The sequence below is a fragment of the Typopeltis vanoorti genome, chromosome 14 (assembly GCF_054136105.1).
Source record: "Typopeltis vanoorti isolate ZY-2024b chromosome 14, IOZ_Tvanoo_1.0, whole genome shotgun sequence".
NCBI lineage: Eukaryota > Metazoa > Arthropoda > Arachnida > Uropygi > Thelyphonidae > Typopeltis > Typopeltis vanoorti.
In genome coordinates, this window is record NC_143562.1 from 52910354 (window position 1) to 52933805 (window position 23452).

Below are 23452 nucleotides of genomic sequence, written 5' to 3' on the forward strand. Positions count from 1 at the left end.
TCCAACATGCTAAAATGATTGTACTATTAAAAAGAATTGGATTAGATGGTAAAGACATCAGGATCATTGAAAACTTATATTGGAACCAAAAGGCATCTGTTCAAGTTGATGACATTATTACAGACTCCATTAACATCAAACGAGGAGTAAGGCAAGGATGTGTGCTGTCACCTCTTCTTTTTAACATCTACTCAGAAGCCATATTTCAAAAAGTCTTGGAAGGAAGAAAGGAAGAGATTAGTGTAAATGGTGAAATCATCAGTAACATCCGATATGCTGATGATACAGCTGTTCTGGCTGACAATATTCAGGATCTTCAAAATCTTTTGGAGCTAATAAATGCAGAGAGTGAAAAAATGGGATTAAAAATAAATATCACCAAAACTAAATTCATGGTCATAAGTAAGAAACCAATTCTTAATTTAGCACTTTCTTTAAATAGGAAACAAATAGAAAGAGTGGCAAAGTTTAAATATCTCGGATGCTGGTTAAATGAAGATTGCAATCCAGAAATGGAAATTAAAAGTTAGAATTGAAATGGCAAGAAAAAATTTTCTCTTGATGAAATCAACACTGTGTAACCGCAGTTTAAACTTAGAGCTTAGAGTACACATGGTTAAATGCTATGTATGGTCTGTACTGCTGTACGGTGCAGAAACTTGGACCTTGAAGACAACATCAATAAAAAGACTTGAAGCCTTTGAGATGTGGCTATACAGACGAATGTTAAAAATCCCATGGACAGCAAAAATGTCCAATCAGGAAGTACTGAAACAAATGGGAAAATCACGTGAACTTTTAGATACCATAAAAAGAAGGAAAACTGCATATCTTGGTCACCTACTTCGTAATGAAAAATATAAGATACTTCAATTGATTATAAAAGGGAAGATAAATGGAAGAAGAGGACAAGGAAGATGAAGAAAATCTTGGCTGGCAGATATCAGACAGTGGACTGGTATGAACTCTGAGAGACTGCTCAGAATAGCTGAGAATCGCTCAAAATTTGCCAAGGTGGTCGCTGACCTCCGATAGGAGATGGCACTCAAAGAAGAAGATATTAAGTTTATTTCAATCACTATATTACGACTATCAAAAATTCAACCTTGTCTCGAAATATGTACATAAATCAAATGAAAATGACAAATGTGTGGCTTGCCAGACAATGTGAAACGGATGTGACGTACCGTTTCCATGAGAACAATAATCAATATTTTACTCGTCGAAGAACTACATCAACATGGATAGAGAATCACAACATAATTACTTGGATAAGTGGGAGGCTGATGGACAGGCATGAGAAAGTGATATATTGGGGGTGGGGAGGATTCTGTACATTTAAGATGACCAGTGGAGTACCCCAGGGATCAGTCATCGGACCAATGTTGTTCAATCTATTCATAACGATATTGGAGAGGACCATAGGAGATGTTCAACTATTTTCATGATGAGATTTCTAATATGGTAAGAGAGGCAGAGAAATCAGGGATGCTACTGATATACAGCAGAGTGATTTGAATAGGCTGGAACCATGGGTAAACGATAATGGTTGTTAATTCAATGTTAGTGAATATAAAGTCATGCACTCAAGCATGATGACATTTCCAAATACATATTACATTGATGGAAATATGCTTGGAGAAACCAATGGGGCCACAGATCTTGGAGTTATGGGAGATATGAAGTTCAAGGGTCATGTTACATAGTAAAAACTGTAAATACAACTCATAGAATAATTGTGATGTTGAAACAAAAATACTGACATATAAGGAAGTCATTACAAGGCTTTGATATGACACCTTCTGTACTACTGTGTGCAGATTTGGTGTAATGGACTCTAAGGGGATAAAGATGCTGTAAAAAGGATGCAACGAGTTACAAAGATGATATCAGAACAGTGGATAAAAGACAATGGCAGACAGCAGAAAGATGAGTGATATGATATAGGCATATAAACCTCTGAAAGAACATTATAGAATATCAATGTGATGAAATTTTTCATTATTCAAATGGTAGGGAGAGGACAAGGAGGCAACCATGGAAGTTAATTTTGTGTATGGTTAAGAGAGAGAGATAAGAGATAGTTTTTTCTCTCATAAAATAGTGAATGAGTGGAACAGTTAGCCTGTTGAAATGGTGAGTGTCTAGTATGAATCAGTTTAAGAGAAGGTTTGATAGCTAGTGTGGAAGATGTGTGGCCTCCCTCAATGTGTCCTTGACTCCGTGGCAATCTCGTATACTACTACTACTAATAATAATAATAATAATATAAGGAAAAGACTTACAGCATGTACACAGAAAAATATGCATTTATACTTGAAGCTTTGTAAAATGTTAAATCTTGTATTTAACAAACTGATTTGCAGTACAATATACTTACCAATAAGCAAGTCATCTCCTCTGTTTTCTTCAGCTGTTCCTTTATGATAAAATTTCCCTGAGAAGCCCAGGTTAAAACGAAAACCTGGAATGACTCTTCTGAGTCTGTCTTGAGCATCCAGTAAGGCCTATGTTTAGATTAAATTATTACAGAAAATGTAAGTTAAAAATTATAGTTACAGGAAAAAGAAAAACATAGTAGATAATTATTATGAAAGTAACAAGCTTTCTCTTAAAAACAAGTACAATTTTTATTTAATGAGCAGTGTGTCCATTGGCATGTGTCCATTTGGCAACCATTTGCTGACTTGGTTGGCCAAGTGGATAGCAAACCTGTTCTCCTAACCAGTGGTTTGAATCACATAATAGCATGGATGTTTGTAAGTCTTTAGTATTAAATGATATTCAGCATTGTGTGTGGTTATCCCCTGCATAACCACACACAATGTAGCATAATAGGGCTTGAAGTTACTTAAGAAGTATCATGTTTGGACTCTAGACAGGATTTCTATATAATCTAATCTTTATCCCATCTCTGGTACTATCATATAAAACATTATGAAATATATATGAGGGGTACTCAAAAATAACCAGAAATATTTTTTTTAAAAAATGTTGTTAAAATTTATAATATTATATTCTAATCTCCTTCAAAGTACTCTCCATGTGAGTCAATGCACTTTTCCCAATGCTCTGGAGGTGTTCAACTGAAATACTGTTTATGGCCTCCAGCGACTTTTCTTTCACTTCATCCACATTAACAAATTATTGCCCTTTCATGGGTTTTCTTTATCCATGAAAAAAAAAAAAAAAAAAAAAAAAAAAAAAAAAAAAACATGGAGAGATTATCAGCTGAGTAACAACCACCATCTTGCTTATCGTCAAGAACTGTTGGACAGACAAGGTCATGTGTTAAACAACGACAATGCCCCAGCCATGTGGGCTGGGGCATTGCCATTGTTTCAGCAACCAAAGTTACTCCATATTTCTGGCCATTTTCATTGCACACTATCATGCAGTCTTCTCAAAATGTTGAGATAAAAATGTTGGTTGACTGTCTGCCCAGGAGGAATTCTTTGTGTACAATTCCATTCACATCAAAAAAAAAAAAAAAAATCAACATTGTCTTGGCGTTTGAATGAACTTGACATGCCTTCTTGGATCTTGGTGTGTTTGCATGTGTCCATTGGCTTGATTTTTGTTTTGTTTCTGGATCATAACTGTAGCATGAGGACTCATCCCCAGTCACAATTTCGATTTCAATTAGAAGTTTCAATTCTGGTCATTAAGAACTTGCTCCTCCCTCAAACTACAGCAAACATTCACACGATTCCTCCCCCCCCCCCACACTCTGTGAGCAAATGAAGCATAGATTTAGTGGATACACGTTTCATTTACAAATCCTTCATTAAAATTCACTGGCACCAACTCCATGAAAAATTCGTCTCTTCAGACACTTGCTCAATGGTCTTTTGACGATCTTCATTGATTGCCTGGCAAACCTTTTTGATGTTTTCATCATTTCTGCTTGTTGAAGGTTGGTCAGACCTGCGTTTTATCTAAAAAAGCTTGCTAAAGCATAATCATAGTTTCAGCTGCAGTTTTACCCAAAAGAAAACAAAATTTCATGCACACTCTCTGTTCCTTGTGGTCAGCCATCACATAATTGCCAAACTTGCTTGTAAGCACTAACCAAAAAGCAGCCAGAACGACAAACCAGTTCACAAAGCTGAAACTTAATTACCGTATTATATTATCGTGTATAATGCGAACTAGAAATTTTGTTTGAAAACTAGCCCTAAAATGCCATGTCCACATATAATGCGATCTGTGAATCTTGTTCCAAAACATTATAAATAATACAATACGAATTAATGAAAGAAATATTTATTTAAAAACAAAATGTCAAAATACAAGATGAATTAACGAAAGAAATATTTATTTTAAAACAAAATGTCAAAATACAATACGAATTAACGAAAGAAATATTTATTTTAAAACAAAATGTCAAAATCCTTTAAATTCTTCTTCATCTTTTGAGTCGTCAAACATTTCATTTATAAATTCATCTGTACGGATACATCATCAGTGTGGCAGTTGTCGTCATCGTCTTCATGTTCTCCAATTTGCTGTGTGTCATCCTCACTTTCGTATATGACGTGATCTTCGGATCCATCCACTGAATTACTTATTCCACATTTAAGAAATGAGCACTGAATCATTTCAGATGGTATCGAATCCCATGCTTCTTTAACCCAGCTGGTGACTAGGGTGATCTCGGGCTTCTGAAAATTCCCACCCTTTGTCATCTTCACCAAACCAGATGACATCAATTCTCTCCATTTTTCACGTAAGTGATCTTTAAATGGCTTATTCGAGCTGACTCAAGTGGCTGCAAAACGGAAGTTAGACCACCCAGTATGACTGCTAGGTCTATACGTAGCTCACGTGCTTTCTCTTTGCTTGCCTCTGTTAAATGCGCCCGGAACATATCCCAGACTAGCATGCTTTGTTGATGTAACAAGCTACCTGGACGTATGTTCCATACTTGATCCAGCCACAATTGTACACCTTCTTCATCCATCCAACCTTTCTGATTGGTGCGAACAATTACACCTGGTAGAAATTTCATATGCTTCGGAATTTTCTTCCTTTTAAATATCACTGTTGGCTTTAATTTGGTTCCATCTGCCATGCATGCTAGAACAACGGTAAAATGCGTTTTTTCATGAAGACACCCTTTTCACCAACTGAGTTTACTGTTTGATTCCCAGGCATATCAAAGTACATGGACATCTCATCCATATTGCCAATTTGGGAAAGTTCATATCCGTGACGCTTCCATAATTTTATGATAAATTTATGGAAGGACTACACTTTTTCTTCAAGCTGCTTTGGTAACTTCTGCGCAATTTTTGTTCGGTGTCGTAATGTTAATGCTTTGTGTACCATAAATCTGTTGCACCTAGGCAAAGCAAGAAAAGATGAAATACCTGGTGTGTGTCCTTGAATTTACCATTCTTGAGTTGTAGAGCTTGAAAACGAATTGCATTTCTTGTTACTATAATGCCATCTTGTCGTTGCGTCAAAATCCATTCATTTAGCTCTTCTTCGAGTTCTGGAAAGGATGCTACATCTCCACGACAGGCACGTTTCGTTTTGGGGATTTTTTCAAGACTGTCTTTTTGCTTATGCCAAAGTCTAATATTACTCTCTGCTACACCAAATTCTCTCATAGCAACACGGTTATTATGTTCTTCTGCAAACTGCACGACACGCAGTTTAAATCCCACTTCAAAAGATGAACATTCACATTTCTGTTGGCTTATTTTCAGGCTAGGTTTGTTTAATGAATAATATTTAAAATGAACTGTGATTAAACCAATATACCTAACTGTGCTCTATCTATCTCACTGTGATCTATTATTCAGCGACGAGAGCACATGCGCAGATACGATGCATGCTCGGTCGCCGAATGTGAGTGGGTCAAGTAGATTTGGTTGCATAGGCATTAGGTAGTATATGTTGTGTGTGCAAGTCTAATAAGATGTTATATTTTTTAAGATCTGCATATAATGCGAACCCCTAACTTTAAGTAGTATTTTTTACCATAAATTTTTCGCATTATACACGATAATATACGGAAAGCTGAAAGAAAGAAATATACAAAACAGAGTTAACAATTCTGTTTATTTTAATCAGACAACTAGTTTTATTCTACTCATGAAGACTTTATCTGGTTCAAGATAAATAAATGATGGTTCAGTACAAATAAATGATTCTGAGAAACAAAAATAAACACTTAGAAATACAATAACGGTCATTACTCTAAAAAAGAATTGCTCTTGCTTGAAACTATTCTGGACATGATCACACTGCTGATTGAGTACATATCTATAGTCTTGTTTCAATTATAGTAGAATAACAGACTGATCACTTGTAGCTCAGATTTACATTCAAATAGTTAGGGTGGAGCATTATTTCTGTGGGTTCTAGTATCTTTCTTTCAATCCTGCGATAACAATGGTCTTCTAAGATCTCCCACCTTAGTAATAAGAAACAATAATAATAATCCATTGTGCATACAGTCCCAATACTTCTCCAGATTGGCTTTTGTAATTATAATTTTAAGATAAGAAGGTTAGTATTATGTCCACACACACACACACACACACATAAATAAATAACTTATATAACTATATAGCTGAATGATAAAATAGAAAATAATTAATTTTTAAAGGTGTTACTAGTTTCATCTTTCTAGAAGACTTCATCAGGTGCATTATATGGAAGCGAAAAAAGAGATGCATAAAACATTATTGGGTACATCTACCACTGTTTTAATTATCAACGGATTTTTTTTATAGTGCATTTTGTACTATGAGTGGGCTAAGACTTTTTTTTTTTTTTTTTACATTTGAATGAATTCTTGGACCTAGCTCCATGGTTGTTCTTGTGTATGAGGACATGATCTAATAACCACATTAGCTGAAAGTAGAGAAGTAACGATCAGAAAGAATGTAACTAAGGCAGACATTAAGGTGAACATGGTTTATTGCAATTTCTGTTGATTTCAGGATTTTTCTTTCAAGTTCATCATATCATTTATGCAAGATTTCAGATCTATCTCAGTTTACTAAGTGTATAGCGGATTAATCATTGTCAGGATCAGAAGAATTGAGAACATATACATACATACATACATATACAGTGGTATCTCGCTAATTTGAACCTCTTTAGCCCGAACTCTCCAGTAATCCGAACTGTGGTTTGAAAGAAGAAAAAAGCTTTATTTATTATGTATTTATTACGTATTGTTATTTTCTATACTATTATTTTTATTTAATAATTATTATTTTAACTATTATTATTTATTTTATTATTATTACAATACATTACAATGTATTGTAATAATACATTGTAATAGTATTGTAATAGTATATAGTAATTAAATTATTACAATACAACTATGGTGATACACAAAAAGAGGAAATTCAAAACGTGCATAATTTAGTTAAAAATATAAATGCAGATGTTGAAATTTCACAAACAGAGATTTATGGAATGGATTACAGGTAGAACCGAAAGTGAATTCAAAATCAAATCAGATGCTGAAATTATAAATATTACTCTACAGAATGAATTAGAAGACGATGATGACAATAAAGAATATGAAGAAAAAAAAGTAAAACATGAAGAGGCAGTTGACAGTTTTAATATGTGTATAGAATGAGCTAAGCAGAATGATACCATTCCACAAAATTTTATTGCTAATGCAGCCCCGAGAAGGAGCATTCGAAAAGTTTAGTTTCCAAGAAGCCAAAGAAAGTGACCTTTTTTACAAAGAAATAAAAAAAAACTTTTTTTGTGTGTTATTTTGTGAAACGTTTTTTGTGTTGTGTACAAGAAAGTGATATTTTTTTACGCAAATTAAGTTATGTACTGAACTATGCAATTTTATTAAATCAGAATCCTCAACAATACAGGTACATACAAACTAATTTTTTTACTAAAATAAACTTGTGTACTGTATTATTTTTTAAGTTTTACATTACAGTAGAGTTGCTTTTTTTTTCTCTCAGTTACTTCATTTATTTACGGAATTAAATTGATGTACCATTAGAATCTGATTATTTTTGTCTTAAACGCTAGTTATTGTTGTCTCTTGGATGAAAATTTGCTAATCCGAATGAGCATGGTTTTTATTAGTTCAGATTAGCGAGATACCACTGTATATACACACACACACAACACGAGGGTTGTTCGATAAGTCTGTGCAAAAATGAAGAAAAAAAATTTTTGGGGACAAACATTTTTTATTTTTCAGCATAGTCTCCTTCGAGGTCTATACACTTAGTCCAATGATGCTCGAGTTTTTTGATCCCCCTCCATATAGTATGATTTGTCCAACTCTTCAAAATAGGCAGTTGTTTCGGCAATCACCTTATCGTTTGATGAAAATCATTTTCCTGCCAGCCATTTTTTTCATGTTTGGAAACAGATAGTAGTCCGAGGGAGCCAAATCTGGAGAGTAGGGGAATGTGATAGGACATCGTAGCGTAAATCGAATAATTTTACGGTCACAATTGCAGAAGAGTGAGTGGGTACGTTGTAAAAATCTTCTTTTTTAGCTAAGTGTGGTAGTTTTTCCTTTACTTCATTATTTAAATGATCCAGCAAAGACACATACTACACTCCAGTAATTGTTTTGCCCTTTTCCAAGAAGTCTATGAAGATTATGCCATGAGCATCCCAGAAGACAGTGGCTGTATCCTTTCCTGCTGAAGGAATGGTTTTCGCTTTCTTTGGTGCAGATTCCCCACTTGCAACCCATTGTTTTGACTGCTCCTTGGTCTCAGGCTGGTAGCGATGAATCCATGTTTCGTCCACTGTTATAAAATGATGCAAAAATTCCTCTGGATTCCGTTGAAACAGCTTCAAGCTGTCCGTGCAACAGTTCATACATTGACACTTTTGATCCAGTGTGAGCAAATGTGGCACCCATCTGAGAACCAGCAACTATTGATCGATTCAAATGAACGCCAAACACAGAGTAATAGATCTATCTGACTGAAACTCCAACAGTTGCCAGCAACTAAAAATGTAAATGTTCATGTAAAATATTATGTACACAGTCATTTGAGATGCCCACAGCCTTAGCAATTTCACACACATTCACTCTTCTAGCATCCATCACCATATGGATTTTTTCAATAATTTCTGGAGTAGTGATCTCAACAGAGTATCCAGAACATTCAGTGTCACTTGTGCTCATATGGCCACTTCAAAAGTCACTAAACCACTTACAAACCATTCGTTTTGCATTTCAGAAAGTAATCACTACACGAAATTCTTTCTCATCCATTTTTCACAAATCATGGTACTTGATCGATTCAAACGAACACCAAACACAGAGTAATAGATCTATCTGACTGAAACTTAGGTGTGATCCTCCAACAGTTGCCAGCAACTAAAAATAATCTCAATACATACTGGTGGCACCATCTCTTAGACTTTGCACGGACTTATTGAATAGTCCTCATATATATATATATATATATATATATATTGGTGTGTAAATTTTATCTATGATCTCCTGGCCAGTTAGCCTATTTGCATGAAAAAAAAATCCTGCCACCTCCATGTGAGACCAGCAAACTCACCTTCCAATGAAAAGCCCAGATGAAAGTTCTTCATATCCTAGATTGGATTCAAACCCAGGGCTTTCCAAACAAAACGCTTTGTCAAAACCAACTGAGTTATGGAGGCCTATGTCAGTAAAAAAAAACTTATCAATAGTAGTTTGAACAGTGCTTGCTTGCTTCTTTTCATCATATAACTTAACAATATGGAGTGAGCATCTTTTCTATGCCTTGGCCAATTGTCATACTCCTTTCTAAGTTTAGACCAACGTTCATCATTTCATCCTTTGTGTGCTTTCAATGTTATAAAAATGTGGAGTTTTTTGCTGGTGTCACTTTCTCCAGGATGTCTTCATCATTTGCATCACAACCACTTTTTCTTTATTTATGTCAATAAGTTTGTCTTCACCAAGTTCCTGCATATATAGTTTCTCTCGAACAGTGGCAATGTCAACATTCCCATGGTCAGCTATTTCTTCTATAACTCCATTTACATTTGATTCGAATCCTGTGAAGTTATTTGCACAGTGCAGTAAAAGTTACTGCCATAATGCATGCATATTACTTGCTGTTACTTCCTGCCATGATGCCTGAATGTTTTCAACTGCATGCTTTAAATCATATTTCTTCAAAAACGCAGTAAAAGAAATTGTATGATCTCCAGTTGTAGTGTCAATAACTATCCAAAAGTCTGTCTAAGATAACAGACTTTAAGTTGTGTTGGTGGTAAAAAAGCAAATTTTTACATTTTCATTCAAGTCCCCCAGAGAATATGGGTGACCTGGAGTATTATCCAACAGTAGCATTGTAATGGTTAAATTATTTTGCCTACAGCATTTCTCTATCACTGGACAAAAATATAATTGCAAACAGTCTTCAAAGTATGCTACTGTAACCCATGACATTTTATTCGCACACCAAATAACTGGCAGGGATGCTTTATTATGATTTTTTAATGCTCTAGAATTCTCAGACCAATAGATAAGCAGATAAGATAATCTATTTTAATAAAAATTAAAGGAAGATAAACAGACTGTGTCTATAAATGTATTATTATTGACATATACAGTATAGGGGATCACAAAATAATATTCTGTACCTACATTAACACAAGAATAGCTATCAGCCATTAATGAAACTTAGTATTCACTGCACTATAAATAAACTAAATGATATTTAGTGATAGGATTCTACTGTGAAGTAGAAACCAGTTTTTCTACTTTGCAGGAAGAAAACATGCATTTCCAGTTTTCCCCAAAAAAAGAGTATAAGACTGGTTAACTCATGTTCAGTTGAAAAGCCCAAGAAAATGTTGCTTACATCCTTGAATGGATTCAGATGACTGAAGTTCTCTATCCAGATCCTTCTAAACAAACACCTTCTAAACTGTATTTTCAAATAAATAACTCATATAAAAATTATTTTAAAGGTGACAATACTATTTTCACTATTTCTTGGCAAGGTGTTGAATTTTGTAAACCATTCTTCAAGAAAATGTATTGAAAAACCACATTAACAAACTTTAACATCTCATATGATAATCACAGTTACACTGGCCCCTTATGTGAATGATTATTATAACAATTACTATACTGGAAATTAACAGCTTAAACAGTGTAGTACTTTACTAATATGAAATTCTGATAATTACTAAAAACTAGGATACATACAAACATAAGATTCTTACCAAAACATCTGCAGGTTTCATTCTTGTGCTCCTCTCTCCTACAAATATATCATCAATATCTATAAGAATGAACCTTTGCAAAGGAAGACTTAATTTTCCATGGGATAAGTAAGATATGGCATCAAGAAACAATAATTTGTGAAGCCAGAACTTAAATCCACTACCAAATAAAAGTCTTTGAATACCATCATATCGTCCACGATCCTGAAATTAAACACAAAAATGTATTATGCATTATAACATGTACAACCTTCAATAAAAACTTTAATGATATATATTAAATTATATTTGACAAGAAATCATATTCTTATTTAATCCTTTACTCAAATAAACAAAGTTTGCAAGTGAAATATCTTTATGACTAAGCTACTTGTTTACAGAAGCCTTTCATTTTATATCAATTGCCTCACTATCCCATAATGTGTGATAGCGAGGCAATTGATATAACTTTACTTACACTTGGGTCAAAGATGAAATAAGAATATATCTTTTATAGAGAGAAATACATTGGGTTTATTTAGCCATAACAATATAAAAATGAAAACCAACTGCCACAGATATTTGTTGCTTCTTCTGGATTAGGAAGAACAAAAATACAATAAAAGGGCTAACATGAACTATAACATTACTAAAATACAGAACATGTAGGAACAGTTACAATATAAGTTAAAACATAAAAAAAGTCGAGAGTGGCACGAGCTAGCTATTGTTCAGTGATGTGTATTAGATAGTTGGCTGAAAAGTTAAAGTCTGGGTACAAAAGAAAGTTAATGAGCGATTCCCAGATATCACTCAGGATCAATCCTTAGGTCCTATTGAGTGTACCTTGTGAACAGATGACCATAGAAGATTCTTTTGTTATGAGCAGTGAAGTTGTCCACTATGTAATGCATAGAGTGCTTATCCCATTTAATGTTATAATGGATGTGTGGGAGAAATGAAAAGCTAGGCCTAAGATGTCTTCTCTGTTATTAACTATTAATGTATACAACATGCTTCCAATTTCCAAACTTCTAGATATCTGCCCTATGTAGAAAAATTGCCACAGGAACATGGGATATCATAAACCCCAGGATGTTTGTAGAAAGAGTTGCGATCTTTAGGTGAATGAAGTAAACCTAGTGTGGTTAAAATGGACTTGAAGGCCGCTCTTATGTTGTGAGATTTGAGGAGACTAGTGACATTGAGTGAAAGACAATGAATGTAAAATATAGAAACAGAAGTTCTGTAGAGAATGTCGGGATTTTGTTGTGGAATGAGGGTAGTGAATAGTATTTATTTGTATGATTTTCTTAGAACATCCGTTGCACACAGGTAGTTAGAATAGAGACTGTAATTCTCCCTTCAGCTTCTTCATCCCTTATAATGCAGATTACCCTTTTTTTTTTTTTTTGAGCATATGTATAATATGTAGTTTTTGTGATATATATGGTGCAATGAGGATGAGTGTAGGTAATGATCTGTTATGAGTATACACTTTTAGTGTATACTTGCAGTATACCCTAAAAGAGAGAAACCTCCTTCAGGTTTTTGAAAATTAAAACATCCAGGAAAGATAGTTTTCCTTCATTTTTAAGTTCCAAAGTGAATTTTATTTTTTGATGGAAGAAATGGATAGACAAAAGAAAATGATGTAACTCAGCAACACTGTATTTCCAGATGATAAAGATGTCATCTATATATACCTAAGTGAAGGTTTTTTTGCTTGTAGATGTGAGGAAATGTTTTTTCAAGTTTTCTACAAATAAGTCAGCACATGGAGGAGACAGAGGGCATTGCAAGGCCAGATGGCTGCTTGCAAATTTTCCCATTCCAGCTGAAATAATTAGTGGAGGCAGTGTCTAAAAGGTTGAGAAGTGTCAGGAGGGAACAGATCATCTATATGTTCCCTCTTTTTAGAATTAGCAGCAGACTTTAAAAAAAAACAGCCTAATTCAAATAAATGTGGTTGTGTTAAACTTCCCATGACTTGAGCAACTAATTCTTAGGCTTCCTGCCCAACAGCATCTATAAAGGGCATCCTCCTCATAAGACTTTATGCATAAAATAATCTAATTTCTTCCACTTATTGTCTGTTTTTATGTGTGTTATTACAAATTTAATATTGTATTCCTGAAGATGTTTCTGTGACAGAGACAAAATATGAAACTATAAATGGAATTATGAGTATGATCACATAATTTTAACAGAGTCTTGCAAATAAACTTGTCAAAGGCATCATGATGGTTCTTGCAAAAACAGTAGAAATATGGATATTCAAAAATTTATCTCTGATTGATTTCAAAAGATATTTTATATAAATAATGTAAGTGCTGCTGCTTATCTGTTCGTATGAATATAGTACAATGCAGTAATTTTCTCTGTTAAACCAAACCTAGATTCAAGACTACTTGATAAAAGATTTCCCCTTTGACTTTTCTCCCTCCCCAAAATTATTTGAAATGATGACAATGTATTTTTTTTCCTTTTTTTTTTCACTATAGGCCTAAGCCATATTATATTAGTAAAATTGTAAAATATAAATAATTCCTAACTGGCCAATGGAATTCAATGAAAGTTGCCATTTAGAGACTACTATGACTTTCCATTTGAAACAGACCGTCTGCAATGCACATAAAAAAAAAAAAAAATGCAGATTCAGCTTTTGCAATAATGAATATTGTTACATTACACAAGAATGCTAATCTAAAACAAACCTTTTTTTTTTTTAAAGATTGTCTGCAATCATTTTCTTATTTTTCTATTTGAATGACACAAATCATTAAACAGTTATCATAATTAAGCAGCAGCATTAGACGTCTAGATGTTTTAAGTTTAACAATACTGGCAACGTTTAAAATGTACTAAATATAATAATCTTCTAATTCTGAGTTTTGATACAACTTACTTGTATCACAGTGATTAAAAGTGGATTTATTCCTTCTGCTGCTAATGATGGATGAAATGACTGAGCACGAGCCAAAGCAAGAGCTTCATATGTTGAGTGATTGGGTTGAAAAACTGTCCAGTCCTCTCCATGCAAATTACCATAATACACCTCACCAGCTCTTGTGAGCCGCAGTATATGAGAATTAGGATTCAACTGACAGTCACGGAGTGCCAAGTTTGTATGCACAAATAAAGGAAAACCTAAAACAAACAAGACAAAATAACTCATGAGATATGGGCACATACATTAATTTCAGAGAAATACTTTCATTGAAGAAATAAAATTAAAAGAAAAATTTATTATTGTATTCCTTAATAAAAATTTTGATTTTTATTAAGGAATAAAAATCAAAATTTTTATTCCTTAATCAAAATCAAAATCAAAAATCATCAAGAGATAGCAAACAGACTGATTACACTGGTAGAAAAATTAAATCTTCTTTTCTAAGTGAAACGAATTTAGGCTATTCTGATGAACTTTGAGGTACTGAATTCAAAGCTACAATAAAAAAAAAATTCACTGCATAAGAATTTTTTAAGCATATGTAAATTTTTATGCTTTTGGAAAGGCTAAGAAAAAGAATATTAAATTTTAAATAATTATCACTTAATTTTCTTCTTGAAGCAGTTTGAAATCAAGGAATACTGTTGTAATGCTGCAGGCATGGATTTTTCTGAATGTCTTTAGGTGAGAAATGAATTTCATCAACCAGTGTGAGACTACCAGCTTAATGGATGTTTGAAATGACCTGAAAGGTCACTTTGAACCACTAGCCTAAAGAGCACGAATTTTGGATTATCTAATCCTAAGCACTGTTCTTGATCTGTGACAGGTTTATAACCCTTCATGGTTAGGATTCACATAAAAAACACAGTCTGAAAACATATCCTTACTGAAGCTCAGATCTCCTTGAATGTCTAATTTCCTTAATTTAATATAATGTCATCACATTTAAAAGTTAGAGGCTGTAAAACAAACATGAACTGATCATGTTTAATTCATTTCTATTATCCTGCATAAGCAGAATAATATCTATTAATATTTATTAATATTTATAGATATTATTAATATTATATTAAGCTTTTCAAATTAATGTGATTAAATGACTCAAATTTTGTTTTTCACAATCTTTAATTAACTGCAGTTGATACTAGTTGCTGCTTATACTTAACTGATTTATCACATCAATAGTACAAGTTTTTCTTTGGAAATCTGATTATTCATACATCTGATTCGAGGTTTATTACAAAATTTACTCTTAAGGATAAACTTACTTATTAACTTACTTATGAAATTTACAATACAATAAAATGAAATGGAATTTAAAATGTAAAATGAACAGATAAAATAGATAAAAAAATGGAAGATATAATAGAATCATGGTGTGCGTAAGGATAATTTTTTTTTGTACTCAGAATATGATAAGAGCACGAAAGTGAAAAATAAATGGCAGAGTATCCTTTCTTTTAGGCTTTTCTTTTCTTTCTTCTGGTATGAAAGAAAATTTAAAGAAGCCTGCAAAATTCTGATAAACCACCCTAATATCAACAATAATGGTGGCATGAAAATTCCAAGAATCTGGATGGCACATATTCAGCCTACTTAATAGTTAGTATTTAGCACATACTTTAGGACTTTAAGCAACCTTCAGCTAGTATTGGAAACTATTCCATACCAATTGGTTGAAATTTATATGTACACTCATGTCTTCAATATATATATATATATATATAAACATGTTGCTCTCCAGCCTAATGTAATTTTGTAACCAGTAAATAATAACAATAATAGGATTCTAGCATTGATGTAGTCATGGTTTTTTTTTTTTTTTTCACCAGAGGTCAGATCAATAACTTTAGCAAACGATGCAGATTGTAGTGCAGCTTGTTTCTCTGTATATAGTGTATGTGCTCCAGAAGATGACCTCAATATGAAGGTCAAAACGTTGAGTGTTGATTTTGGTTTATATTAAACTAAAGTTTTACTCAAACATGGTAGATGTCTCCATAATTTTCAAAATGTAAATGGCAGAGTACACTAAATAGGTCACACTGAATGTGAGTTACCTTGCTATTTGTTGGAGTTTAGGCATAATTTTAGTATTGTGAAGATGCCAATTTTCAGAATTTTTAATTTTTATATGCAATTTTTAAAAAAATTGTTTAATATACAATGTTATTCCAAAATTCACTGTTGTACACAGCAACAGTTCAATTTGAAATAACAAAAAAAAAAAAAATTAACCATGCTCCTAGAGAACATACCAAACAGGCTTTAAAAGAAAGATTTTGTATAAAAAACAGATATATATTCACCCAACAAATAACAGACTCAAAGTGCTGTTAGATAATGCTTGGACATCTTTCTGAGATCAAACCCAAATTAATAATAATATGCACCGAAGCAAAATGTGCCACATTAAAAAAATGGAATGCCTTCACCAACCCTGATAAAAATGTTATATCTACATTCTCTGTTAAGACTATAACACAATCTAAGTCTGAAAACTTGATAATCTACTTATCAAACTATAATGACAGTTTCCAAATGCAAATGTCATATGGTTTGAATCCCATCTAGGACACACAAAGAACCTTTGTGTGTCCTAGATGGGATTCAAACACAGATCTTTCCAACCAATTGACACTGTTGTCCATATAATCTAACCTTACAAACATTGAAGAATCTTTTAATATTAGTACCAAACTCTATTAAAGGTAGATATGTAAGGTTAGATTTAACTCTTGTTAGGAATATAATCAAACAATAAATAATATTGAAGTTAGGCTGAAACAAAACCAGACATCATGTTATTTATATATTATGGAAATGAGCATTCTTTTTTAGTATTAATCTGAAGAGTTAACTAGAAAGAAACTTAAAATTGTATTTACTATATACACTGCATCTAAAGATGAGTTAGTCAGTTTCAAACAGGGTTGGCAGGGTTAATTCTTGCAGAAACTCAGTTTTTTTCTGAAAAATTGGCCAGAAGAACATAAGCATATTCCATCAGATAGTTTCAAATGCCTACATAGTTATGGCATAGGTTTACACATAAATATAACACAGAAAGCTAATAATCGCACTTTATGGAGAAATGATGATGAGAATAACGCCATTTCATGGAGAAAACATCTCTTCATGATATTCAAATAAATTATTAGGGAAGAAACCTGTTTTTATATGCAATGATGAGGTTACATATAACTAAATGACCAGTATGTTATATATGTGAAATAAGGATATATCAAACTGACAGATTAACAAATGGATTGCATTATTAATACTGTTCATTATGCCATCACTTTCATCCAATATCTTATTAATGAAAGAATATAATAATGAATATAATATAATATAATAAAGAATATAATAATGACCTGTAAAGATTTAAATCAACATAATGAGCTGAAACAATTGTGTGATCAGATCAGATCAGGAAAAAAAAGTATATCAAAATGTAAAAGTTGCAAAAGAACAAGAAAAATATACAAAACAGATTATGAAAGCTCAAGAACTCTTTTATATTTGTATAGAGGAGAAAAAACCAAGAAAAAAAAAAAAGGAGGATTTTTGACAGGATTTGACTTGCACTTCCTTATATAACGAAACAGTTCTTTATTAATCATTTCATAATCCGCTTACCTTTCAACTGTGCTCCAACTAGGCTTTCCTCATTAGGTTTTATAAATCCGATAATGCCCACACTGTACTCTCTGCAATATTTGTCCAAAAGTTCTCGATTCCATTTATCCATATTTAAATATTTTTCTAAATTTTCAAATACAATAACTGCAAATTTTCCCTTATCTAAATTTGTAAGTAAAGGCAAGCTCTTTCCTGCAATTTCCATTTTGTACCTGAAAAAAAGGGGGGAAAAATATCAAAAAAAAAAAAGTTTACAACTTAAAAAGGAAGAAGATTAATCAACCTGATAAATTCCAAGCAGAAAACCATTTCAAATTTATCAAATTTTTAAAATAAAATAAAAGAATTCAAATAATTTTACTAATATTTGCAACTACTTATCATGTCATTTCAATACATAACTTCTTACTTACCTTGATAATAGATAGTAGTATATCCCTGTCCCTAGGTTGAAACTTTTTTCACTCGGTTATACAATAAATTAAAGATGCCAAGAAATTATATTCTTGGTTTAATCCCATATCCAAGCGTAAACAAACAAAGTTTGCCCTTGAAGTATCTTCAGGACTGGGCAACTCGTATATAGAGGCTAATGACTAAGGCAAGTGATGTGAAGTCATTAGCCTCTATATATGAGTTGCCCGATTCTGAAGATACTTCAGGTACAAACGTTGTTTGCTTACACTTGGATAAAGGATGAAACCAAGAATATAATTTCTGGATATTTAATTGATAGTATAATCAAGTGAAAAAACTTTCAGCATCTATCTCTAATCCAGAGTATTTTATTAATAAGGTGTGATACCTTTTGGCTACTTGTATATGGAAATATCACTTCTGCATTACTTCCTTCTTGGTTATGACTTCAGGGTCTGGGTCACACTGATAAGACTTCAATAAAGGTGAAACCAGTCTGGCTAGTGACCCTTCCCATAATGCTATGCATTATGGGATACTAAGGCAATCATACTAACTATAATATGCCCACAGTTTGTAGATCTCTGCTTGGCAACTTGCCAAGAATAGTCGATTCATGCTGAAGGGGAGAAAAAAATGAAGGACATAAAAATTGGTTGCCAACACACGAAATCACGTGTATTATAGGCAAAATTTTCCAACTGTTATACAAGAAACACAGTTAACTACAATGATCATGAAAGAGAAGTTAATTTTCCGACGTGTAATAATAAACAACTCATCCCACAATAAGGATTGATTACCCTATTATCGTAATGGATTCTCCTTCTGTTGACATGCACAGAAGTGTCGAAGGGTCTCGAATCTGTGGGTGTACTATACTCCTTAAATGGAGAAATATAATTTTTTTTGTTCCTTCCCTCCCTTTTTAATCAACAACTTCATGATCAGGTAAGGTTCTGTTCTATAAATGAATTTTTTCTTTTAAATTATAAAATGTTTTTTATTGAAAACTAAGAAAAAAAATTGAAGCTTCTTAACTTCAATTTCAGTGTGTAATCCACAACCTTACCCCCCACCAAAAAAAAAAATCTTTTTACACTTTTCAGAAAGACATCTATCAATGTTAAAGAAGGCATTGCATTTTTTTTAAAGAATTATTTATTTAAAATAATTAACAGTCATTTTAAATATATATAATTAAAATAATTAAAATTACTGCAGTAGTGATCTTACTTGATGCGACCTGCTTCAAGGATTTCACATATCTGTCTACCTAGATGCGAATACTGAGTTTCAACAAATACTAAAACCTTGGCATCTAATCGCAGCTGGGCACTAGAAGCATGTACATTGGCTGGTCCACTGTAAGGAGCATTAATGATCCCCTCTGGCTGGGAGTGACAGCGGAAAGTTGGTTGCCGAGGAACTTTCATGAAGCTAGTAAAATTAGAAATTCAAAGGAATCAATTTAAAATATATGAGTATTTCTTATACAGCTTAACATTACTTGGACTATTCCTAATGCACATCAAAGAAGTGGATTTCAAGTTACACAACTTGAAATCTCTTTAAAAAAAAAAAATAAAGTTTGAATAAATAAATAAAAGCCAATTAATCCATTTAGAAATTTACATGTTGCATGCCACATGTGGCTTAAATATAAGAAAAATAATAATAATGATATATTAATTATGTTTTATTTTTGTAAATTAGCCAATGTTTCACTAATGTTACAAATCAGCAATATCATCACAACAACAGCAATATCATGGCAGGCATTTTTTTTTTATTATTCAAGCATTTCCAGGGAGTCTGAAGAATAATTATGGGAGATTCACAGTAATCATTATTCACAGAATGCTTATCATAATTCACCTTAAACTCATTCACTGCCAATGCACTCTCAGCTACTTCTATTAACATTCCACTCATTTCCCCACAAGCAAAAAATCCAGTCCTAACTTGATAATTCCACTTTTATTCAACTTCCAGGCTGATCTCTGATTCTCTTTGTGTTCTACCACATAATCAAATATTTTGTTTGCATCTATCCTGTAAATTCCCTTGGTAAAGTGTTTATATCATAGAGAAATTAAATTAATGATATGGTTATGTGAAAAATAATTTTAATACCATAAAATGATATAAATGGTATGCAAAGTTGGGTAGAGCAATTATGAGTACACAGGATGTCAAAATTTTACAGGATGATTTGGATAGTTTGGAGGACTGGGCTAGGAAAAATGGATGTCAATTTAATGTGGCAAAGTGTAAGGTTATGCACTTTGGGGTGAAAAGAATACCAGCAGTATATCGCATTGGTGGAACCATACTCCAGGAGATTGATGAGGCCAGGGATTTGGGAGTGTTGGTGGATAGGGAGTTGAAGTTTAGGGGGCACATTGCAAAAGTAACTAAAACAGCTCACCAAATCACTTGGCTTCTGAAAAATACTTTAACATGCAGAGACGAACAAGTTGTTGTTCCTCTGTATCGAGCCTTGATAAGACCCCATCTGGACTTCTGTGCCCAGCTATGGGCACCAGGGTTTCTTCGTGATGGGGAGGAAGTGGAGAGGGTCCAGAGACGAGTGACCAAGATGATAGCAGGTCTGTGGAATAAACCTTATGAGAGTAGGTTGAAGATTTGTGGGTTGCAGAAATTGGACGATAGGCGAAGGAGGGGTGATATGATTCAGACATTCAAATTACTGAAGGGTTTTTATAAGATTGATCCAGAAGATATTTTTGAAAATATGACTGGTGGTGGGAGGACTAGGGGCCATGCATGGAAGCTGGGCAAGAGCGTGGTTGACAAGGGTGTTAGAGCTAGGTTCTTTACTTGGAGAGTGGTAAATGAGTGGAATAAGCTTCCAGAGTCTGTTGTGGGTGCTACGACTGTGAATGAGTTCAAGGCAAGATATGATAGATACTGTGAGAATGTTGAATAGTTGTTCTTGACATGATGTTAGGGCCTCCCTCGACGAGTCTGTCGACTCCTTGGAGTTTCCCGGAACAATAATAATAATAATAATAAAAATAAATAATAATAATTTGCATTTAATACCATTTATTTATTTAAAAAGTTATTTAATACATAAAATAGTATTAGAGTAGCGTCTCAACCTGTCCTCAAGATTTCCTCATTTCTTTCATTGGTGGAGGTCAAGCTTTCACCTTTCCAGATGTTTACTAGATGTTGTGCTCTTATGGTTTATTACACTTTGGCCAATCAGAAAGATCTACCTAGAAAAATTGGGTTTCACATTCCCCACACAGGCAACTTGACTAGTTAACACATGCAATTTACAGACAAAAATACTATCAGTGGACATCATATGGTGGTGGGGGGGATGCAGAATTAAGTAGGGGAAACTGAGTTGTGTAGAGTAGAGCACAGTGTCCTGTGATAAACCCATGGAAATGCCAAGCAATAACAATAAATCTGACATATATTAAAGAAATATGTATGTGGAACAGGATCAAAGAGGAGGAAGAATAATAGAAGTGGGTGGATCAACACACCCACACACTGTACAGCAAAATAATAATGGTTCCAAGTACTGGAACCATTAGTGTTTAGTTCTTATGTCAGTGATATTGCCAATGGATTGTGGAGAGGTTAGAGATCTAACAGAAGTCAATGCTCTTCTATACCATCCCCTCATAGTTCAAAGTGTAGTTTGTGCTAGGAATTAGCAGAGTGTTGCTAATGCCTAGCACATATGGAAGAAACATGGTAAGGTTCTGTTCTATAAATGAATTTTTTCTTTTAAATTATAAAATGTTATGATAACAGTTTCTTCCAAATGTGGAAGAAACTGCTATCATAACAGTTTCTTCCAAAATGTGAATAAAGAAAATTCTTAGTACGAGTTCCATTTTGTCCTGTACAACAAGAGGCCACAACAATTTACTAAAAGGTGCAATCCTGGCTACAGAAGCAAGCTACTTACTAATTACCACTTTTACTATTGAAATGTTTCATGACTTAAAACTTTGCACCATTAGGGGATAATATGATACAGCCTTGTATCATCAGACAAAAGGCTGTCTCACATCCATGTTTGCATTAATGGATAGCAAGCCAACGAAGATAGATAATATGGCTACAAAGACTAAGTACACTATGTGATCAATGAAGCTTACCAAGATGCTGATTGCGAAACATAACACCAAGTAACAAACAGCCAGCATACAAACATTAGTATGGCTGCACAAAGCATAAAAAGCAATAATGTGATACTTCAGTAAATTCAGTATGATTAGTAATCCAACATGATACAAGATGTAATAAATTTAGTTTAATCCTTTATCCAAGTATAAGCAAACAAAGTTTGCACCTGAAGTATCTTCAGAACTTCTCCATTGCTTCTGCCTTAGTATCACCACTTCTGGGTCTGGCTCCCACTGATGAGACCTCAATAAAGGCCAAAACTGGTCTGGGTAGTGGCCTTTTCCTTAATGCATAGCATTACACATGTCTGCAAGGAGATGTGCTTTGAATTATGGGAGATACTAAGACAAGGAGTGATGAGAGCTTGGTCCACCTTTACCATGTGTTTCCTCAGTCCTGAAGATACTTTAGGCACAAACTTTCTTTGCTTACACTTGGATAAAGGATTAAATAAATTTATTATAGTCTAACCAAGTGGGAAAAAACTTCCAACATCTTTCTCTAAATCCAGAGTAATTTAACAATAAGCCGGTACACCTTTTGGCAACTCGTATAGGTAAATATGACTTCTCCATTGCTTCTGCCTTAGTATCACCACCTCTGGGTGTGGCTCTCACTGACGAGACCTCAATAAAGGTCGAAACCGGTTGGAAGCATGGGTGATGAATGCAATGCCGTAGCCCATGAAGTTTTATCTGAGGCTCGGCTGTTGCTGTCACCCAGATCCTGGGTGAGGGATAATGAATGGCAGTGTTGTTGCCTATGAAGTTAACTGAGGCACGGCTGTTGCTGTTACCTCTCGGATGAGATATGAGCGGCTCTGCTCGGTGGTGGGGTGAGCCTGCCACAGTGTAGAGCCAACCAGTTCTGAGAGTTCTTCTCAGTGACAAGGTGAACCTGTTACTGAGGGGAACAATGCAGAGTTTTTGGAGTTTGACCTGTACTTGAACAATCAATAAAGGTCGAAACTGGTCTGGGTAGTGGCCCTTTCCTTAATGCATAACATTATACATGTCTGCAAGGAGATGTGCTTTGCATTATGGGAAATACTAAGACAAGGAGTGATGA

The 23452-nt window shown here is 33.7% G+C and overlaps 1 protein-coding gene across 1 annotated transcript in view; it reads right to left on the bottom strand.

The window, feature by feature from the left end:
- Nucleotides 1-23452, bottom strand: part of sfl (N-deacetylase and N-sulfotransferase sfl) — a 118835-nt gene that overhangs the window by 82872 nt on the left and 12511 nt on the right. Inside the window, exons 2-6 of the mRNA XM_090403904.1 lie at nucleotides 19442-19645; nucleotides 17786-18000; nucleotides 14096-14337; nucleotides 11209-11412; nucleotides 2381-2507 (exon numbers count right to left, since the gene is read on the bottom strand). Of these exons, the coding sequence (XP_090260030.1) occupies nucleotides 2381-2507; nucleotides 11209-11412; nucleotides 14096-14337; nucleotides 17786-18000; nucleotides 19442-19641 (988 nt within the window). The 5' untranslated portion in view covers nucleotides 19642-19645. The remainder of the gene's footprint in view (nucleotides 1-2380; nucleotides 2508-11208; nucleotides 11413-14095; nucleotides 14338-17785; nucleotides 18001-19441; nucleotides 19646-23452) is intronic.